Source organism: Pempheris klunzingeri, chromosome 7 (assembly GCF_042242105.1).
Source record: "Pempheris klunzingeri isolate RE-2024b chromosome 7, fPemKlu1.hap1, whole genome shotgun sequence".
Classification (NCBI taxonomy): domain Eukaryota; kingdom Metazoa; phylum Chordata; class Actinopteri; order Acropomatiformes; family Pempheridae; genus Pempheris; species Pempheris klunzingeri.
Window position 1 is genome coordinate 18282584 of NC_092018.1, and position 17894 is coordinate 18300477.

The 17894-nt window shown below is 40.2% G+C and overlaps 2 protein-coding genes across 3 annotated transcripts in view; one reads left to right on the forward strand and one right to left on the reverse strand.

Annotated features, from left to right (window-relative positions):
- iqgap2 (IQ motif containing GTPase activating protein 2) overlaps positions 1 to 17894 on the reverse strand; it is a 34290-nt gene that overhangs the window by 12630 nt on the left and 3766 nt on the right. For both annotated transcript variants that reach the window (XM_070833133.1, XM_070833134.1), the window contains exons 3-15: positions 12828 to 12984; positions 12226 to 12303; positions 10670 to 10746; positions 8443 to 8510; positions 6610 to 6723; positions 6326 to 6504; positions 4819 to 4906; positions 4393 to 4556; positions 3725 to 3812; positions 3348 to 3511; positions 3034 to 3194; positions 2574 to 2698; positions 2234 to 2397 (exon numbers count right to left, since the gene is read on the reverse strand). In XM_070833133.1, coding sequence (XP_070689234.1) covers positions 2234 to 2397; positions 2574 to 2698; positions 3034 to 3194; positions 3348 to 3511; positions 3725 to 3812; positions 4393 to 4556; positions 4819 to 4906; positions 6326 to 6504; positions 6610 to 6723; positions 8443 to 8510; positions 10670 to 10746; positions 12226 to 12303; positions 12828 to 12984 — 1627 coding nt within the window. The remainder of the gene's footprint in view (positions 1 to 2233; positions 2398 to 2573; positions 2699 to 3033; positions 3195 to 3347; positions 3512 to 3724; positions 3813 to 4392; positions 4557 to 4818; positions 4907 to 6325; positions 6505 to 6609; positions 6724 to 8442; positions 8511 to 10669; positions 10747 to 12225; positions 12304 to 12827; positions 12985 to 17894) is intronic.
- Positions 88 to 1810, forward strand: f2rl2 (coagulation factor II (thrombin) receptor-like 2). Its single transcript, XM_070833135.1, has 2 exons — positions 88 to 151; positions 556 to 1810. Exons 1-2 carry the CDS (start codon positions 88 to 90, stop codon positions 1590 to 1592), a joined length of 1101 nt encoding a protein of 366 aa, XP_070689236.1. The 3' UTR covers positions 1593 to 1810.

A 17894-nucleotide genomic window follows, 5' to 3' on the forward strand; every position in this document is an offset into this window, starting at 1 on the left:
CTCCTACATTTACTGAAAAGAAGCAACACTGAGAGGGATGAAGACAAGAAATCTTTAAGAACTCTGGGATACACACTGAAGAGTGATATGGCCGACTTTGTGTCAGGACTGCTCATTTGTTTGATGGCAGCGGAGACCATTCAGGACGATGGTGAGTTCATTAAAATACTGCCAGAGTTTACCAAAAGGATAACTGTATTTATTCTTTAAGCCAGGGTCCAAAATGAGATATTCAGACTTTTTTTAAACATGACATTAACTTGGTTAGGGGCTCTTTTACCAACTAACAGTTACAAAGCATGGCTTTAACTATTTAAGTACCAATCTTGCAATAAAGATATTCAATAATGCATAATTTTTCCATAGAAATGTGCTTTCTTTGCACAAAACAAGAGATATAAATAAAAATTGTGTAAATGAAAACTAGACAACAACAGATAGCACAAGTAACTACATTTTCTGTTTTATGCATTTGTTTTAGTTTTAAATGTACTATTATCACAACACTAAAGTTGCTTTAAAGCTATGAATATTGTTTTTCCTGCCCATTTACAGGAAATAGAACCAGGACCAAAACCAATACTTCTTCTGTTGTGATACCAAAAACCTTCAAGGGGAGGATAAACAAACTTAATCTTACAGACCAGCAGCCGGCCCTGCTCGATGTGAACCCAGAGGACCCAGTGACAGCCTATACCACAGGGGTCCTCAGCACCTGGGTCATTCCTTCAGCATACATTGTGGCCATGCTGGTGGGAATCCCCTCCAACGCCTACATTCTGGCCTTCCTCAGGCTCAGAGCGAAGTCATTTTCAACAGTAGTCCTATACCTGAACCTGGCCTTGTCCGACCTGGTGCTCCTGCTCTCCCTGGCACTGCGTGTTCACTACCACTTCAATGGAAACAACTGGATATTTGGAGAAATCTCCTGCCGGCTTATCACAGCCTTGTTTTACGGCAATGTTTACTGTTCAGCTCAAACAATAGCATGCATGAGTTTGAAGCGCTACCTGGCGGTGGTCAAACCATTTTTGTACAGAAGGCTGGCCAAGAGTACGGTGGCAGTGTGGACATGCTTGGTTGTATGGTTCCTGTTCGGGGCTGCTACTCTGCCAGAGCTCCTGGTGAGGCAGAACTACCAGGTTGCCCAGCTGGAAATCACCACCTGCCATGATGTACTTCCCCTAGAAGAGAGATCCCATTCCCCACTGGTGCCATACAGACTGATGCTGGTTTTCCTGGGCTTCATGGTGCCTTTCCTGATTTGTATCTACGCCCATGTGGCAGTGGTATACCACTTGGGGCAATCTGGTTGTGACTGGAGACCGTTCATCAGGGTCAGCACTCTGGTTTTTATCATCTTTGTGGTGTGTTTCTTGCCCAGCGGCATCCTGCACACCGCCCACTACATCCGCCTATTATCGAATGGGGACGACAGGCTGTATGGATACTACAGAGTGACGGTGTGTCTCTGCTGCTTCCACAGTTGTCTGGACCCCTTCCTGTGTATGCTCATTTCCAAGACGACAGCGTCAGAACTACAATTTTTCTCCCTCCACGGGATACCTCAGAGGCCAGCTGTTATGATGTGAGGCTGGATGTGTGTGCACAGAAAAAGCATTTCCTTACTGGATTGTTACGAACCAGCAGGGAAGCACAAGCCAAGAAAAAAAGATGTGAAAGTTGAAAGTGGAAGCTATGAATTTAACAGGGTAATGCTGTAATCTCCATTAGGTCAAAACCAACAGCAAGTTCTGTGAAATCAGCTTTTTCACAGCTGTAGGAATATCAAGATCAGGAAAACAGCATTTAGACTGAGAAACCCATACAAGCCTATTACCCAGCAAAATGTCAGACTAGTAAAAGTTTAATGACCAGATTAGAGTATGTTGACAACAATAAGCTTTTCTCTTTCTTGTTACAAGTCAGAAATAAATACAAAAATTATTTACATGGACACTTACTTTTACTGGTCTGATTTTTGATTACATATATAGTATGTACATAAAAGTTCAATGTCAAAATTAAGTAATTCAGTCATAATGATGCAGTAATGTAAATATGTCCATGTCAGGGATGGGCGGCTGCTGTGCAAGTCCAATAAAACTAATGATTAGAATAAGATAAATGGTGTGGTTACAGCCATATTTTTTTCATACATCACACTTTGAGGATGTGAGAGGTGCAGTTACATAACTCTTAAGTAAATTATCTCAGTTTAGAGTCGCAATACCTGGCAAAGGAGTTGCTTCGTATATTGTAGAACATCATGGTAGTGTTTGGCTGTGGCCTGGTTCAACCCTGTCAATTTGGCTGTAGGGAGGAGCAGAGCTGCAAGGGTCTGGTGATGATCACCTGAGTTCAGTGCCTCATTGATCTCAGCTATAGCGATGATGCCTGGAGGTTGAAGACAAGAAGCACTTGATATTCAGTTTGTAAATCATTTATGGTGTATTTTCTTAAAAAGGTCATAGTATGATCACACCTAAAATATAACCTTTTTCAAGGGTATGAAACTGATGGCTTAAAAATTCTTAAGTAAAGGTAAACCATAGCCAGAAGATGACTCTTACGTTCATGCTCCTCATGGACCTGAATGTTGACTGTGTCGATGCATTTTTGAACATCATTCCAGGTGAGAAACTCTTGGCCACTGGCCAGTGCATCGTCTCGCTGTTTGATGAGACTATCAGCATACCTGAGGAACAAAAGTTGATGACATCCTGTGAACTACTCATCAGTCTACCCCAGTGTTAGCAGTTATAAGGGGAGAGAGACCTACAATAAAGTGCAGGGACCTGCAACTTAAAGACATTATTCCTAAATAGATGCTGGATCAATAGCAGCATCAGCATATGTCACAGCAGGAGGATTATGAGTTTGAGGTTAGTCCAGTGTCTTGTTAAAGACATTTTAGTAGCCAGTGGTACATTTCACTAAACAACCGGGGTTCCTAGCACTCGTTTTATGCACTGCCAATGCCACCTTTTACTCCTCAGCAGTCCACAGCCATCTGTCCTGCAGTCACCTTACCTGTTGAGGTTGTCTTGGTCCATGTTTGTGAAGCCCAGAGGAGAGTCTGTAAGTTGCTCAATCACAGCCTGGGGGTCTTTGGTGTCCAGCACCTCGTTCAGCACTGCTACAGCTGACAGCATCTCCACAGCGACACTCAGCTCCTCGTGGCTCAAGCCAGACTAATAAACATAAAAGGTCTGAATCACAAGCATGGAGTGGCATTTAATTACAGTACATGTCTAGCAATGACCTCCCCTAAACCTGTAAGCATTTCTGTATCAGCACGTGGGCCCATATGTTAAAGAGTCAAAATTGAGAACGTGTCGTCTTACCCGCCCCCCCTGAAGCTGCAAACTGAAAAGCTCAGCCTGATAGAGGTTAGCAGCAGTTTGGTAGACAATTGGCAGTTGCGCCTCAGGGTTCATCAGCTCCTCCACCGTCTCCACTGCATTGCCCAGGCGAATGGCTGTATTAATCGCTGCAACTGCCTCGAGCTCTAGTCAAGAAAATTGTCACAGATAGCGATGTCTTTCAGATATCCCAAAAATAATTTTGCATGTCAAAAGTTACGTTTTTTCTTTGCATTACAATTAAATAAATAAATCTTAAATTTCAGCATATAACTGTGATAGTACATGCATGTGTGACTTTCAACTGACCACTTATTGCTATTAATAAACATCCATGGTAAGTAATAAAATGTGCTTACTTCGTTTCTCTGCCTCAGCAAAGTCATTACAAGAACTGACAACTCTCTGAATCTCCTCTTTGTCCACCATCACGGCCCTTCCTGCATCCTGCAGCACAGAGATTAGAACACATTACTGCAAAAAGATACAACACAAATCCCATAATTATTTTACAGGTTTTAATGCAGGAGAGTAATGGTGGTGTCCATTCCAAATGAAGTTTTGGTGGCTGATCAGTTTTTAGTTTTTTTGAAGGTGTGGTTAGACTTTTGTCTTATAACACAATGTCTTCACTGCCTGAGTAGGGAAAGCAGTGCAACAGTAACAGCTGCAGTCCTTCATCGGTATTTACACTACATCTGTTCGACCAGTAGACCAATAGGTGTGTGGCGTCTGTCAGATGGACAAACAAAAAACAATGCAAACGTGTTTCCCTTGAAATCAGTCCACACACCTCTTTACACACATTTCTTTAAGTGAATGGACTGTGGTTTGTAGCTTGCCCTAAGTACCCCCCCCCCCCCCCCCCCCACCCATCTGTCTAATACACAGGCTTATTTATTGTGTATCCCTAATAACTGCAGATAAATTAAATTAGCCAACTGCTTGGAAAAACTACCAGTGGCACTCTGGTTCCTAACGCCCTGAGTTATGAAGAACTGAGCAAACATGTTCACACTCAGTATACCTTGGATTTATGTTGGCAGTAGGTGGTAAAATGTTCCAGGTACCAGTGACCATTGGACTCCTGAACACCCAGCAGGGCCAGAGCTTCAAGCCTAAGTGCATCCAACAGAGCAGCCTCGTTCTGGGTCGACACTGCTTGATTTACCTGCCTTACTGCTGCCTGAACTGGAGACAGGAAAACACAGGCATCACTGATGGGTAATGTATTTTCTTTTGAATGTTTTTTTTTTTTAAATGAAACAAACACATTTTAAGGAATGTCTAGTTTTCCTAACGGCACATTCTGTGCTATATATTCAGAGATGTTGTTCATTTACACCAACTGTACAAGGAGTTTTTTCCCCAATCCAAAACAGAATACATGCATGGTACTTGACAGAATTTTTGGAAAAAGAGGTAAAGGTCATGTGAGAGGGAAAGTCCTTACTGTTGACAGAGTCAAGGCAACCCTGGATCTCCAGCTGAGTCAGCAACTCCTCATAAACATCTCTTTCTTCAGAAGCAACTGACGAGCGCTAATTGAGGGAGATAAAGAAAAATACAGTGTATATATTTGACCCACTTCAGACAGTTTATTTAATTTGTACCTTGTAACATTAATTTCTTCCCCATTTCTAATGAAGTCGCATATTTTACATATCACATTTAAGCCATTAAGTGGAAATGGCTCCTGTTTATACAGCATTTGTAAAGAGCATGGGAGGTGAGATGCCAAGTGGTGCAGAGGGTCTGTGTTTGGTGAAGTACAGCTGACACTGCAGCCACTGGAATGTGCTGGCAAGGCCTGTGTTGTGAGTCAGTGCAGGCAACGCCTCTCAGACCTCAGCATGGATCTCTCTACAGTTATTATGGTTATCAGAACTAGACACTGCAGTCAGAAACATCAGTTCAGACCAGCAGACAAGTCTGAATTATTTTTTTTGCAGTACTCAAATGTAGTCTCAGTGTTTTATGGCCTTCTATTTTCAATTTCTGCCACTTTCTGAATAAATCAATACACTTGGGTTAAATACATTACATACTGTAGCTTCAGTGGAAAGATGTTTTTATTCTAACTTTTATTTTAACTTGACACTTTGTTTTGAAGGATGTTGTATAAATAAAGTTATCATTGCAAAATATATATATATATATATCAGCAAGTTAGAGAATGATAGAGATTAGCCAGGCTTTCTTTGAGATGGCTCAACAAACCGAATATTAACTTTGATAAATACTTATAATATAATAATACAGTTTTCTAATCTGTCCTATACGTTTCAATAGTGTAAAATGGACTTGGCAAGGCACGCATAAGAACATCATCCATACTGGTCTGTCTTGCTGACGTTATCATATTTTAGTGTATTGGTAAAATGTGTCAGTGTGCATGAATATTACAGATTTTCTGCATCATCAGCTGAAGCTCGTAGGTTCCAGTGGCAATGATATGCAGTTTGCACTACTGTAAGGACACAGCTACTTTCGGTAGCACTGCCAACATAGAGCTCATGTTTGCATGTATAACCTCTTCTCTCAGCAGAAAATCTATAGTGCTCGTAGAGGACATCATACATATATAGAATAACGGATCACTCTGGTCTCGAAGCAGTCTCTCCCTCCAAAGAGAACCTCTTAAAATTCTGGCACCAAAGTCCATGGGAGTCTCCAAGAATCGTGACTACATTTCCAAAGCAGGTGACCAGTGAAAGGGCAACACTTTTTAAAGCCTAAACAAAGCCAAAACTTGGTAGTGTGTATCATAAGTGACTAGCCAGAGAGTCACCTTTAGTGACATTAAAAACTCTGGATTTAAGCTCAACATACCTCGCTAACCCACTAATCTTGCTTCATAGTAAGCCGTCCACATGTTTTATACAATGAAAGTCAAAAATTATCTTTATTGTACAAATAAATAGCACTGAAATAGGGGAGAGCATTGAGGTGATTCTCACCCTCCCTGAAGACTGATTCTGCTTACGAGCCCTGGCTTGGCTCAGTGTGTCCTGGTAGTCTTGGGCCAGAGCTTCCTGGGTGTTCCTCAGCATCGCGTTTGGATTATTTAGGGCTGCCATTGTCACAGATGTTTGACCTCTGTCAACTGCCTCATTGATGGCAATTACAGCAGCATGCACTAAGGACAGAGTGTGTGAGAACACTTTAGTGTTGGCCACAAAGAAATTTGGATCGGCACAGAATTTTTGTCAAAAACATCAATAGAGAATTAATAGAGACTTACATGCAGCTTCGTCCACCGAGAGCTCATTGGCCAAAATTCCTCCAATCTTACTGAAAGCTGGCATTTGGATGCCATACTTCTCCAGCTCACTCCTCATGTTACTGATCTCTTCCTCTGAAAGACAGATATAGTATATATGGATCGCAGGGACCATTGTGGTGTTATAGCATAGTACAGCATAGTCAAGACTAAAATATACTGCATAAAATACAGTTTAATTTCCTTTAACACTTTTTTTTCAGTTGCTTTGGCACAATCATGTAATGAAAATCATGATTCTCAACACACTTGACAAGACGATACATGCCTATACTGTTGTAAGAAAATTAACAATAGATTTAGTGCAAGTCTTTTCAAATGATCCAAGGATGCACCGACTTAGTCTGTGGGATCTTAAACAGATTTACCTGCTTTTAGTATGACCTATAATTGCTCATCAACATGATTATATGCAAATTATTTAACTGTCAAAACCTTTTAAACATAAATGTTTCATAGGTTTCAGTGATCTTGTGGTGTCATAAAAAGAATTCATAACAGATGATTCCTACAATTTAGGTGCCAACATGTTCATCGTGACATCTTGTTAAATTTAGTAAACAGGCGCAGCGCCTCAGCTATCATTTCTCATACGCAGATACACCACAACCGGTCAAATTGAGTTTTGCATAGCTACCACCATCCCTGGATATAACATTACAGCATTGATCTGAATAGACTGTTGCAATTAGTATTCTTATGACATGAGTCTATTCGGTTGGCTTTACTATTGATGCATGTAAGTCTCAATGACAAATTGCATAAAGCAAAACAATATTACTGTCCTCTGTCACACTAACAAGAGTTCCTCGGAAATTTGACAGACTTGACACAAGCCACAATAAAGAGACATCTTATTTTGGTGGCAGTGACGAACTTGTTGCTGAAGATGTTTACTTTTGGCCTGAGTTAACTGTTTTGAGTGATTCATGGGCCTTTTGCACAGCAGGTGAAATCTTGTGCTGCTCAGTATAAAGTGATTTGGTGATTGCGGTCAGTGTTTCTGACAAAGTTGAGTGTCAGAAAATGTACTTAAAATGGACCCTGTAGAATTTTCAATGAACCCATAAAATGAAATTCCTTCCTCGTGAAACATTTTTAGGTATTTAAATCCAGCATTGTTTAAATCCATGTTTACAAGCTCTCAGCCATCCTATTCCCTGTCTTTGCTGGCGCATTTCAGCATTTTTTGGCATGTTACCGCCACCTGTTGATCAGTAAAATAGTGTAACACCATTGGTAGGTTTATGTATTGAGTCATCGGTTTGCCTTACACACAGCGAAACAGCTGTGTAGCACTACTGGATGACTCCCCATAGAACCTTTAAGCACTTGAGAAACACTGAGGGAATGCTGACATTTTTCCCCAAAGTTAAATTAAAGTCATAAATGATGAAAAAAAAACAAAAAAACAATGTAAACCAATGGCTGCAGGGGTATTTTGATTAACTGAGATGGTGGATGATTCAAAACTCTAAATTACACACAAATCCTCATAAAACTTTATGCCTGAGAGCACATGATAACATTCTGTCTCGTTTTTTCGATTAAATCCCAACAAAAGTCATAAATAAAATTACCTCCCGCGCAAAGAAAATTCTCATTAAATTAACACATGCACAACCAGGTGTGTACACATCAGCATTTCAAAAAGCTCTGAGGCAACATTTATCCTTCATTTTAAAAGTAATTAACAAAACCACAGCTGTTTGTTCTCTTGTTTAAAGAGATGCATGCACTCTGATGTTTTATATTACTTTGGTTTCAGGATAAGCTGATTTCTACTGATATTACCTGTGAAAGCCACTTTCCCCAGCAGGTCCTGGATTTGTGGTGCAATGCCCAGTTTGTACAAGTACAAGCTGAAACGAAATACAATAATACGGTGTGTATTATTTACACACACAAAAACACAGAAGCACTGAGAAGCTTGAAACATAATATTCTACAGTCTGATATCATGAAATCATGAGACTTTTCCTCTATGTTTGTGATCGCTCCTGGTAGCCTTTCATTCCTACCTATGTCACTCTTACACCACAGGAGGGCAGTGTTGGCTCATGTTACAACAAGCACCGGCAGCAACCAGCAGCCGTAGTACACCACTAAGCATTGGAGCGAACAAGCAGGTGGCTGGAAACTTCATAAAACTTTCATCTTGCCGCAGATACCTGATAAGCAGTAATGAATTATATATATTTAAAGCAGGTCTGGCATCAGTACTGCTCTGAATGGAGTAGCTGTAGTAGCTGGTGATTCTGGCCTTTGGTCACAGTGTGTGTGTGTAAACATGAAATGCACTCTGTCCCTCACACAGCTATCTAAACTCTGCTTAGACAAAGGGTAATGTTTTAACATGCAGGCAGCTCATTCAGTTGAGATACAACAAACACAGTAACAGCTGACTCGGGTTAATGAAGGTGGCCGATTACAAGCCACAGGGGTGACAGATAATCAGCTGACTAGCTTGGAGCAACTTCTTTTTTCCACATTGTAGATCTCCTTTTTTATTGCCATGTTTTCCTCTCTTTTTAGACAACAAATTAAGCCCTACATCTCAACCACTTTGTCATGAGCGTTTTCAAATTCACTCCCACTTGCCACGTTCTCTCCCCATTACACTGCGTTCCCTTTCAATTTTCCAGCACACTGAATGTGTAGGAGCATCTGCTATTTTGCCTCCATGTCTGCATGTACCCAGTGAAGCAGAGCATTCACTGGGTTCTTGTGGGACTCGAGCTGGACTCGCAGGAAGGAAGAGCACGTGTGTGCATAAGGAGGGAAGGAAGCCAATTCTCACAGGACCTGACTGAAACACGACAACAGAGAAAACAATCCTAGCGGCGCACAAAACCACTCCCTAAATCTGTGTTTGGCTGACTGAATGGGTCACACGGATAATGTCGGCCCTAAGTTCATTCAAAGTCATCTCAACTGAAAAAGCGAGGACCTGAAGTTGTAATTCTCAACCCACCCATGTTAAAGTGAGACCACCGACTTTTCCTTTAAAGAAATACAACACTTTTCACAAACCCAAAACTATAGCGAAGAGTTAACCCTTTGTGGTGAGACTGTGTGGTGACACATTTACTTTATACAGCATGTTAGTCTGGTCTTTGTGGCAGAGGTGTTTATGGTGTGCAGTGTAGTGTAGTATACAGTGTGTGTAGAGGAGCAATCTAAAATAACAGAATCTAAGAAAACTGTTCAGAGTCATTGAATTGCTAATCAGCCATCATTAAAAGGTTGCAAACAGGCAAATCAGGGTCTAAAAGCATGTGAACATGTGACACTGTAGCAAAAGCTGCCTATAGCTGTATGCATGGTGCAGTATAAAGTAGCCTTGACCTATTTGAGACAAACATAAAAATGGTTGTGTTTGACAAGAAGCACTCTCTGCCTAACCTAAGCAGGAATAACATTTTCCAGTTCCTGTTTCATGTCACTTACTTACACCTACTTCTGTTGGTGATATAAATGTTCTGTTGGTGGTCATATAAATCAGAGGTTGAACTTAGGCTCGTCATCCTACATATGAGCCGTCCGTAATTTCTATAACTTGAATCCACTGCTGTGCAAACGGCAAAATTACCACTATATGTCAAAGTGTTTGAAAATGTCTGCTTTAACCAACAAGTGAAATCTAATTTAAATAAGACGGTGAGTAATCTGTCAGTGACAAAGAGTAGCCTGCTGCTGCACATACCTAAAAGTCAACAGCAATGCTTGCAAACTCAAATCTGCCCACCAGCTCATAGTTTCATTCAAAATACCAGATATCAGCACTTTTTTTTTTTTTTTTTAAAACAGTTTAAGTCCACTTGTTTTCATTTCTTTCTCTCAAGTGAAATCACACTTGACCTTCAGGTGTGGCATCTTCAAGAAAAAAACAACAACAACTGTGTGCTCTGCCACTGCACAAACAAAAGACTTTAGAGATGAGTGTGCAATTTTGCTGTCAGCAATGAGAAACATATGAAAAAGTGAAAAATCGCTAGGTTTTAGATCCTTTTATTCTTACCTCAGTGCGTGTATGCAGTATACCACCTTGGGCATGTTTTTGCGATCGTACACATCTGTCGTTTCAGGATAGAATATCTGAAAGCAGAAACCACAATAGATATCAGTCACTCTTCTTCTATCACTGTCTTGACACTCCTTGTTCTGCTGCAGCCAAACAAGAGCACGACATCCATCAAAATGTCGCCTCATATTTTCACCTGCAGACGCGCAAGGGATGGACATAATAAAAGGAATACCTCTTAGATCATTTCATGCAATCCCTGGCACTGCAATAAATGCTACCTTTGAGAAGCAAATGATTTTCAATACCAGAGTTCAACCAACAGCAGTCAGTAGCATCATCTCTAAAATACTGAAGGTGTTGGGTTTACTGAGGGTTTGAGGTACCATTTATAGCAACATTACTGCTTTAGACTGCATCATATTTTGTAGTTGTTCATGCTGTTGCTCTGCCCCTTTTATGGCTGCACAGCATATGTATTCAATTTTTTTCCCCCCACACAGGTATCTCATAGATATATACTTAATTCCTATAACTTGGCTAACAAATATGTCACATCATACAAATATCCAGTTTAAAGGAGGACACAGTTTCTAAAACAGTTGGCCCATTCTTTCCCATCTGTAATATTTTCTCATGTCACCCCTGAATGCTGCCTCTAACATCATGGCTTTGTTTAGAAATATGAAATGTGTAATATTAAAAACTACAGATAAGGTTGCTTTATCAGAGTGGCAATTACTAAAAAAAGGCTTTTCATAAAAATTGCTCATCAAATGGCCTCATCCCAAAGGGCAGTGCAGAGATAAGTGGGTATCAGTTTTACCTCATTTTCATTTCGACGACTCGCCTCAGTGAAGCCTTTTGTGTCGTCTCATAAAAGATGTAGTGAGGTTAATACGGTTCTGTGAGAACCGTCACACCCTCATTACAATTTCATTCAATGTCAGTGTTTTCATTCTCTAGATGCATGAAATGTGAATCATGTCAGAAATTAAACTGTTGACATTTTCCAGTTAAATACCAGGGCACTGCTCTTTCTATAGCTCAAGTATGTAATCATTAAAAAAAACATATTGTCACAGGTGCTGTAGCGTACTCACTATGTGTAGAGAGGTAATGTTAATTTCTTAAAAGTCTTTAAAGTAAAAAGCTGCAGAGAGGAATGCATGAATGACTAGAAGGTCTTATTGTAGTAGAGTGATGGCTAAGGACAGATCAAATTCATTCTTCAACAGTGGAGTAGATTATACCCTGTCGTAGTTTTGGTTTGTACTGGATGAATGGATTCTTCTGACTTAGCTGTAAGATGGAGCCTGTGCTCTTGTATGAACTTAACTGTAAAGAGCAAAGACTCTTAATAACTCTTTTACAAATATGTTGATTTAAGAAATCTTTATTTCACCTGCAAGCGGGGAACTTAATTTAACAATATCTGTCTTTATTACAGTGTGATGTCTGTGAAAGCAGACTAAAATGAGTCAGTATACTGTGCGTGTTTGGAAAATAGGCAGCGTATGTCAGCTTTAAGGTTGGCTGTGGAAGCCCCTTACCTTGGGGAGACCCACTGACTCCATAGCTCTGAGCCACTGCACTGTGTTGTCGGTGTGTCTGAAGTGCAGTCCTTTGCTCTGAAGATAATAATAATAATAATAGGAGAACATAGAAATGTATATAATTGTGAGGAACTGTAGGGAAATGGTTAAAAAAATTTAACTCTGAAGAACAGCGGTAACAGGTATGCTAAGGTGTGCACAAATAATGCTGCGTTATAGAAAAGGAAGCTCATCATCACTGGCCTTAAACATAAGCTACAGCTGAGCTCATACCTAAGACCTCATGCTGACTAAACTTAATATAACATCTCCTTGTCTGATAAGACTTGCGTCCAGTCAAGCTAAAAATCTTGCTCAGACATTTTTGTAGTTTACTGTACTGCTGGTACAGCTGCATGTTACAGTGACGCCCTGTCACTCGCCTGCCACGTTTCTCCCTTTCCTGTCTTAAACCGTTTAAAACTGTCAGGAAGTGCTTAAACTGTCTTCCTGTCTGCTGTGACGTAATCTGGTGAAAAACGCAAATGTAGTACAACTATGACTTAACCTGAAAAAGGAGGATGGGTGGAGTTTAAAAGAAACTGAATGTGTACATGTACCTTATAGCGGGCCTGATCTCTGTCATAGATCCTTTTCACAGACACCATTTTGGGGGCAAAAAAGTTGGACAGTTTGCCGAGGTAGACACCATTCCTCAGTCCCTCCTCTAGTTCTGTGGTAGGGGGCAAGTCCTCCTCCAGGCAGGCCTCCATCCACCTGAGAGTAAACAAATATTGATCTCAGTGCAGGCAGAGGATTTTCACAAGCATCTCTGATGTTAAACGCTTGCTACCAAACTGACCTCAGCTGAAAACTGTTTTTATAACATTGTAAATATATGACTAATTAAAGTGTTAACAGAATAGAATAGAATGCCTTTATTGTCATTATACAATGTAGAACAAGATAGGAGAGCTACTCCCTCTAAAGTGCAACATGTGCAGAGCAAACACACATTCATCAGCACATTTTGCGTCCTGAGAAGAAATACATATATAAATATATTGCACAGTAGGTGGGAAGGAAGTGCGTGCATGTTGGGGCATTAGTCTGTGTCAGTGCATGTGAGAGTTCAGAGTAGATAGCATTTTTTTCAAAGTATTACTTGACTTACTTGAAGTACAGTGAGCTAAACTCATCCAAGTTATAACCTCGTTACGGTAAATCACCAGGACCACTAAAATTTCAGCCTCAAGGTGATTTGTATTTGATACTGAACAGCATGCTATGGTTGCATTCAGACAATAAACAAACATCAGTCCGCTCTGGTTGCCCCACCATCTGAGATCTACTGAGTGCAGTGGCAGAATGCCTGCATGTAGTCAGCAAGACAATATTGGCTTTTCCTACACCTGCTGCCCTTCCTGATCCAAGCAAAAACTAAAGACAGTGGACCAAGAACATCCAACTAGCAACTGTAGGAAAAATATGTTGCTGGTATTCATATTATATAAAAGTACAGTACACTCAAATTCAGGGCAACAAAGTAGTCTGTGGTCCAGCGAGAACTGGGCATTGTTACAAGCAGCACCCACACTAAGCCCAGCATGCTTTCAGAAGGGGGCTGTGGACAGACTTTTAGTTAGGGTTAGTGCTAGGCTTACTTGTTGAGTGGACAATGTGAGGTTAGCGAAGTAAACACTGAGCAAGACGTCTAATACTACTAATAATAATGATATTGAGTAGTTATGAAAGAAATTATGAAAGAAAAGGTGATTTTTATCTCTACAAGGGATGAGAGGCGTTTATAGGTAGAAACTAAAAACTGAATAGAGCATATTCAGCTTATGAAATGTGGACCTTCTTTCAAACTGATGTAATTTCCCTTTGAGAGGTTCAACAGTGGCTTCAGCGCGGTCTCTGCCAGACTATTCCCAGAGATATTAGGAAAAATCCATTCCAAAGAGCTAGTGAATGATTTGTGAGTACAGTGAATCATCATGGTTTGAGAATCTGTTACACATTATCTTACTGCCTGGAAGTGACACCGTATTTACAAGCATGACAAACACCTCTGTCCATGTCAATGTTTCTACTATTAAAAAACGTTTTCTCCTCTTTATGTGTATGTACTTTAAGTTTTTACCTTTTAGCTCATCATCCTACAAATGAAATTATCCTTTGTCAAAGGCAGTGTACAGTGTTCGATTATTAACTCGCCCATGTTTTCTTTATGGGTTTCATTCATTGCAGCAACTCCTACCTTCCCAAACAATAAAGCGCTCCCTCCCACATGCAAAAGCACAGACACCTTGTTTAGGTTAATTAAGGCCGTGAGGGTGCTCAAAGGACCCAGTCTGCCAAAATATGTGTCAGCACATTAAGGTCAACCAAAACACACTATGCACTGTCAACAGAAAACTCAGTGGAGTGTGTAAGTTATGTACCTTGAGGAATAAAGCATCCTTGTAACCAAGTATGTCAGCTGATGCTGTGGATTATGCAAGAAGTCATTCTTCAGTGTTTTATAAAATGGAAAAGTACAGATAGTGGCTGCATGTTTGCTGGATAAGTTTAGTGTAGATCCTAAACCATAGATGTATAATCATTACAAATATGCGGAATCCATCTGTGAATTTCTTTTGCGAAATATAATTTCTTCCGACACGTGGGATGCAATGGTTTACAGGATCTGGTCAAAGCTCAGGGTTACTGATCGGGAATCAGGAAATGAGAATCTGGATCTCAGGCACTTCATCTGGGATTTGCAGTCAGGTGCTGAGTACATTTAAATAGAGCTGAAACCATAAATAGATTAATTAAAGGGGACATTTGCTGATTTTGAACTGGCTTAAGTAGTATATGCACATCAGCAATGTTTAACTTTCATCCATGCTGCCTGCACCCAGAGCTCCCGCTCATTTGCCACAAAAATCCGCAGATGACATGAACGGGTTCTAGGGTTGCTCTAGGGATGGTGTTCGAACTACAGATTGTGCGTCCGCATTTTTTGTATGCCCAAGGTAAGTTAAATGATTTTATGTGTCAGCACTTTCTTCCAGTGTTATGAAAATAGCATCTTTTCAGCTGTAAAATATTTCTTCAATAGTTGATCGAAAGAAAAATGAATCGGTTACTAATTTGATACATGGTTAATAATTTTAGCCAATTTCCAGGCAAAAATCACCAAACATTTCACATTAACCTTCTCAAAAGTGAAAACATGCTTTTCCTTGTGTTACATCTGAGTAAACTTTTGGCTGTGGGGCTATTGGTCGGACAAAAAAAACAAACATTTAATGGCCTGGGTTCTTGGAAATTGTTTTTCACTTTTTTCTGACTGGACACCAAAAAAAAATATTCGCCATAGTTGGTCTAAAGTCGATCAAATTGTAAATGCCATACAGGAATTTTTTTGGCCTGGTATCAAGCAGATAGTATCTCTATATCAGTATCAGTTAACCCTCAACCCACACACAATGTTGCATGTCAGGAAAAGCCCATTTGGCACTGAAAGACTGAATGAATCTGATATAGACACAAGGGTGCACACTCTGTTGGCGGGAACATAGTTAAAGGAACATCCTGCATGGGTAACAGAGCTCTCCTGTGAAACTTCACTTCCTGTACATAAAACAATGTTGGAAGGACTTGTCTCCTGAAGCAGGACAGGCTAGGACTCATGTTTACAACCTTCCAAAGCAGGCCTTCCTGTCATTGTCCAATCACCAGGCTAAACAAAACACAGCTTTCTGGGTCCTGGGACTGTAATCTGTCCCACTTTAACACATTATTAGCAATCTAAACTCCTTTGCTTTCAGTTACAGCATTTCTGTCCACACAAAGTGTCTTCTGAGAACTTGCGTCACGTAGCTTAGTCATGCTGGTCATGAGTTGGTGTTTGTGCCCATGTGCGTGTAATGGGAAAGTTTTAGCATGTGTGATTGGAAAGGGTGTGTTTGAAAATTAAGAGAATATCCTTGACTGAAAAAAAACATGCTCCAGATATCCCAGGATGAACTGTATCAAAGCAAACCAAAAAGGTCTCCATCCAAAAAAAGTAGAATTGTAAACCATCAACTGTTTACTCTCCAGTGAGGGTACAAAGTCTCATTCCAGAAACTACTGTGTCTGTGTGTGTTTTGCTGGAGGGTGTGTCTATCAATTGACAACACCAACAGCATTAAAATCAACTTACTGCACTGAACAATGTGCAGTTAAGGGAACTTTGACCAACAAAGCATGTGGGCACTACTATGTAAAGAACTCTGGTCTGTGCTGTGCAAATTAAGAATGAAATTGCATTTGTGCCACAAACGATCAGCAAATTCGTCAAAATAAACGAGTCCCTGTGTTCAGTTGACACATAACATCATTTAAGTCACTAGATGCAGAGTAGCTTTGTCTTTTTAAACCAAATGTGTCTCTTACTGTTGTGGCGCTGATAGATGTTGTCAGAGAGGATATTTTCACTGAAAATGCTCCATCTCAGGTTCTAGTTTCTAAACAGAGAGCAATAAGGCAAACAAAAGAAAAAAAATCAAGTTGGGATGTCCATGATGTTGTTAATGATATTTTCCATCCATCCGTTGTACCGCTTATCTTTGAGGGTTGCGGAAAATCTGAATTTCCCCAAACAGCTTTACTAGTTCTATGTTGTTTTACCAACTATTACACATTATAGAAAGCTTACAATTTTACATTGTCAAAAAAAACAAAAAACATTTTGAACGAGTAAAATTTGGGCAATTACAAGATATGTGATGGACTTTTGTCACTTTAAGTGCAGTTGCATTGCTACAACACTCTTGATTATGCAGCAGGAGGTTAATGTTTTTCCCCACTTACTGAAACACTAAAGAACGAAACCATTTCTTCAAAGATCATAACCCAGGTGTACCAAAAGAGCTGCCTCTACAGGGTTGCCTTGCTTCAGTGACTGCTGACTCCTGACCTCAGAGCAGACCTAATCCCACGCTCTCTGTGGTTGGCAGTTAGGCGTCTGACTTAATCCTAATCTACCATGACACTTTTCCCAGAATAGAGATTGCATTCCACAAGTGATGGGAGTGTAGGCAAGTCAGTAGCACTGGGATGGAATAACAGGAAGCTGTGTGAAAGTGAAAGTGTGAGTAGAGTATGCGTTAAAGGAGTTAAATACTAGGACACCAGTGGTTTTGAGGACTGGAGTGTTACGAAAGCCTCTGTTCCTTAAACTGCCCCAGTGAAGCTCAGCTAACCTCCCACTAAAGCTTTGCCATAATCTGGGTGTGGCCCGATTATGATGGCTGACTGAATCTATGCTTAGTCTGCCCCAGTAGAACCTTATTACCATGTGACATAAATAAATAAAGTAGTCTATTCCTTTAAAAAAAACACCATTAATCATATTAATTCTGCAACTGGGTGGGATTGTAACAAAATCAGTGTGTTAAAAAGGAGAATAAATACACTTCCTGTTCAGATGGATGCCCTTATGAAGAAGACAGGAAGTGGTTTAGTCTTAGCTGTGCTCAGGCACCTCAGAAACTTTTATCAGGTTTATGTTGTCTTTAGAATAACTTGGTGTTGAGAAAAAAAAAAAAGATTGTAGAAATCATTACAAGCTATTGTGTACAAAAATGTTTACTAAACTTTTTTTTTTTTCCCCCCATGATCTCACGTGCCTGTTTATCTGTCATCACAGC

Excerpts from the sequence above, each read along its gene's own strand:
- f2rl2 (XM_070833135.1), top strand. The coding sequence starts at position 88 with ATGGCCGACTTTGTGTCAGGACTGCTCATTTGTTTGATGGCAGCGGAG. Across the intron at positions 152-555 it reads GGAGACCATTCAGGACGATG|GAAATAGAACCAGGACCAAA; the intron begins GTGAGTTCATTA and ends GCCCATTTACAG.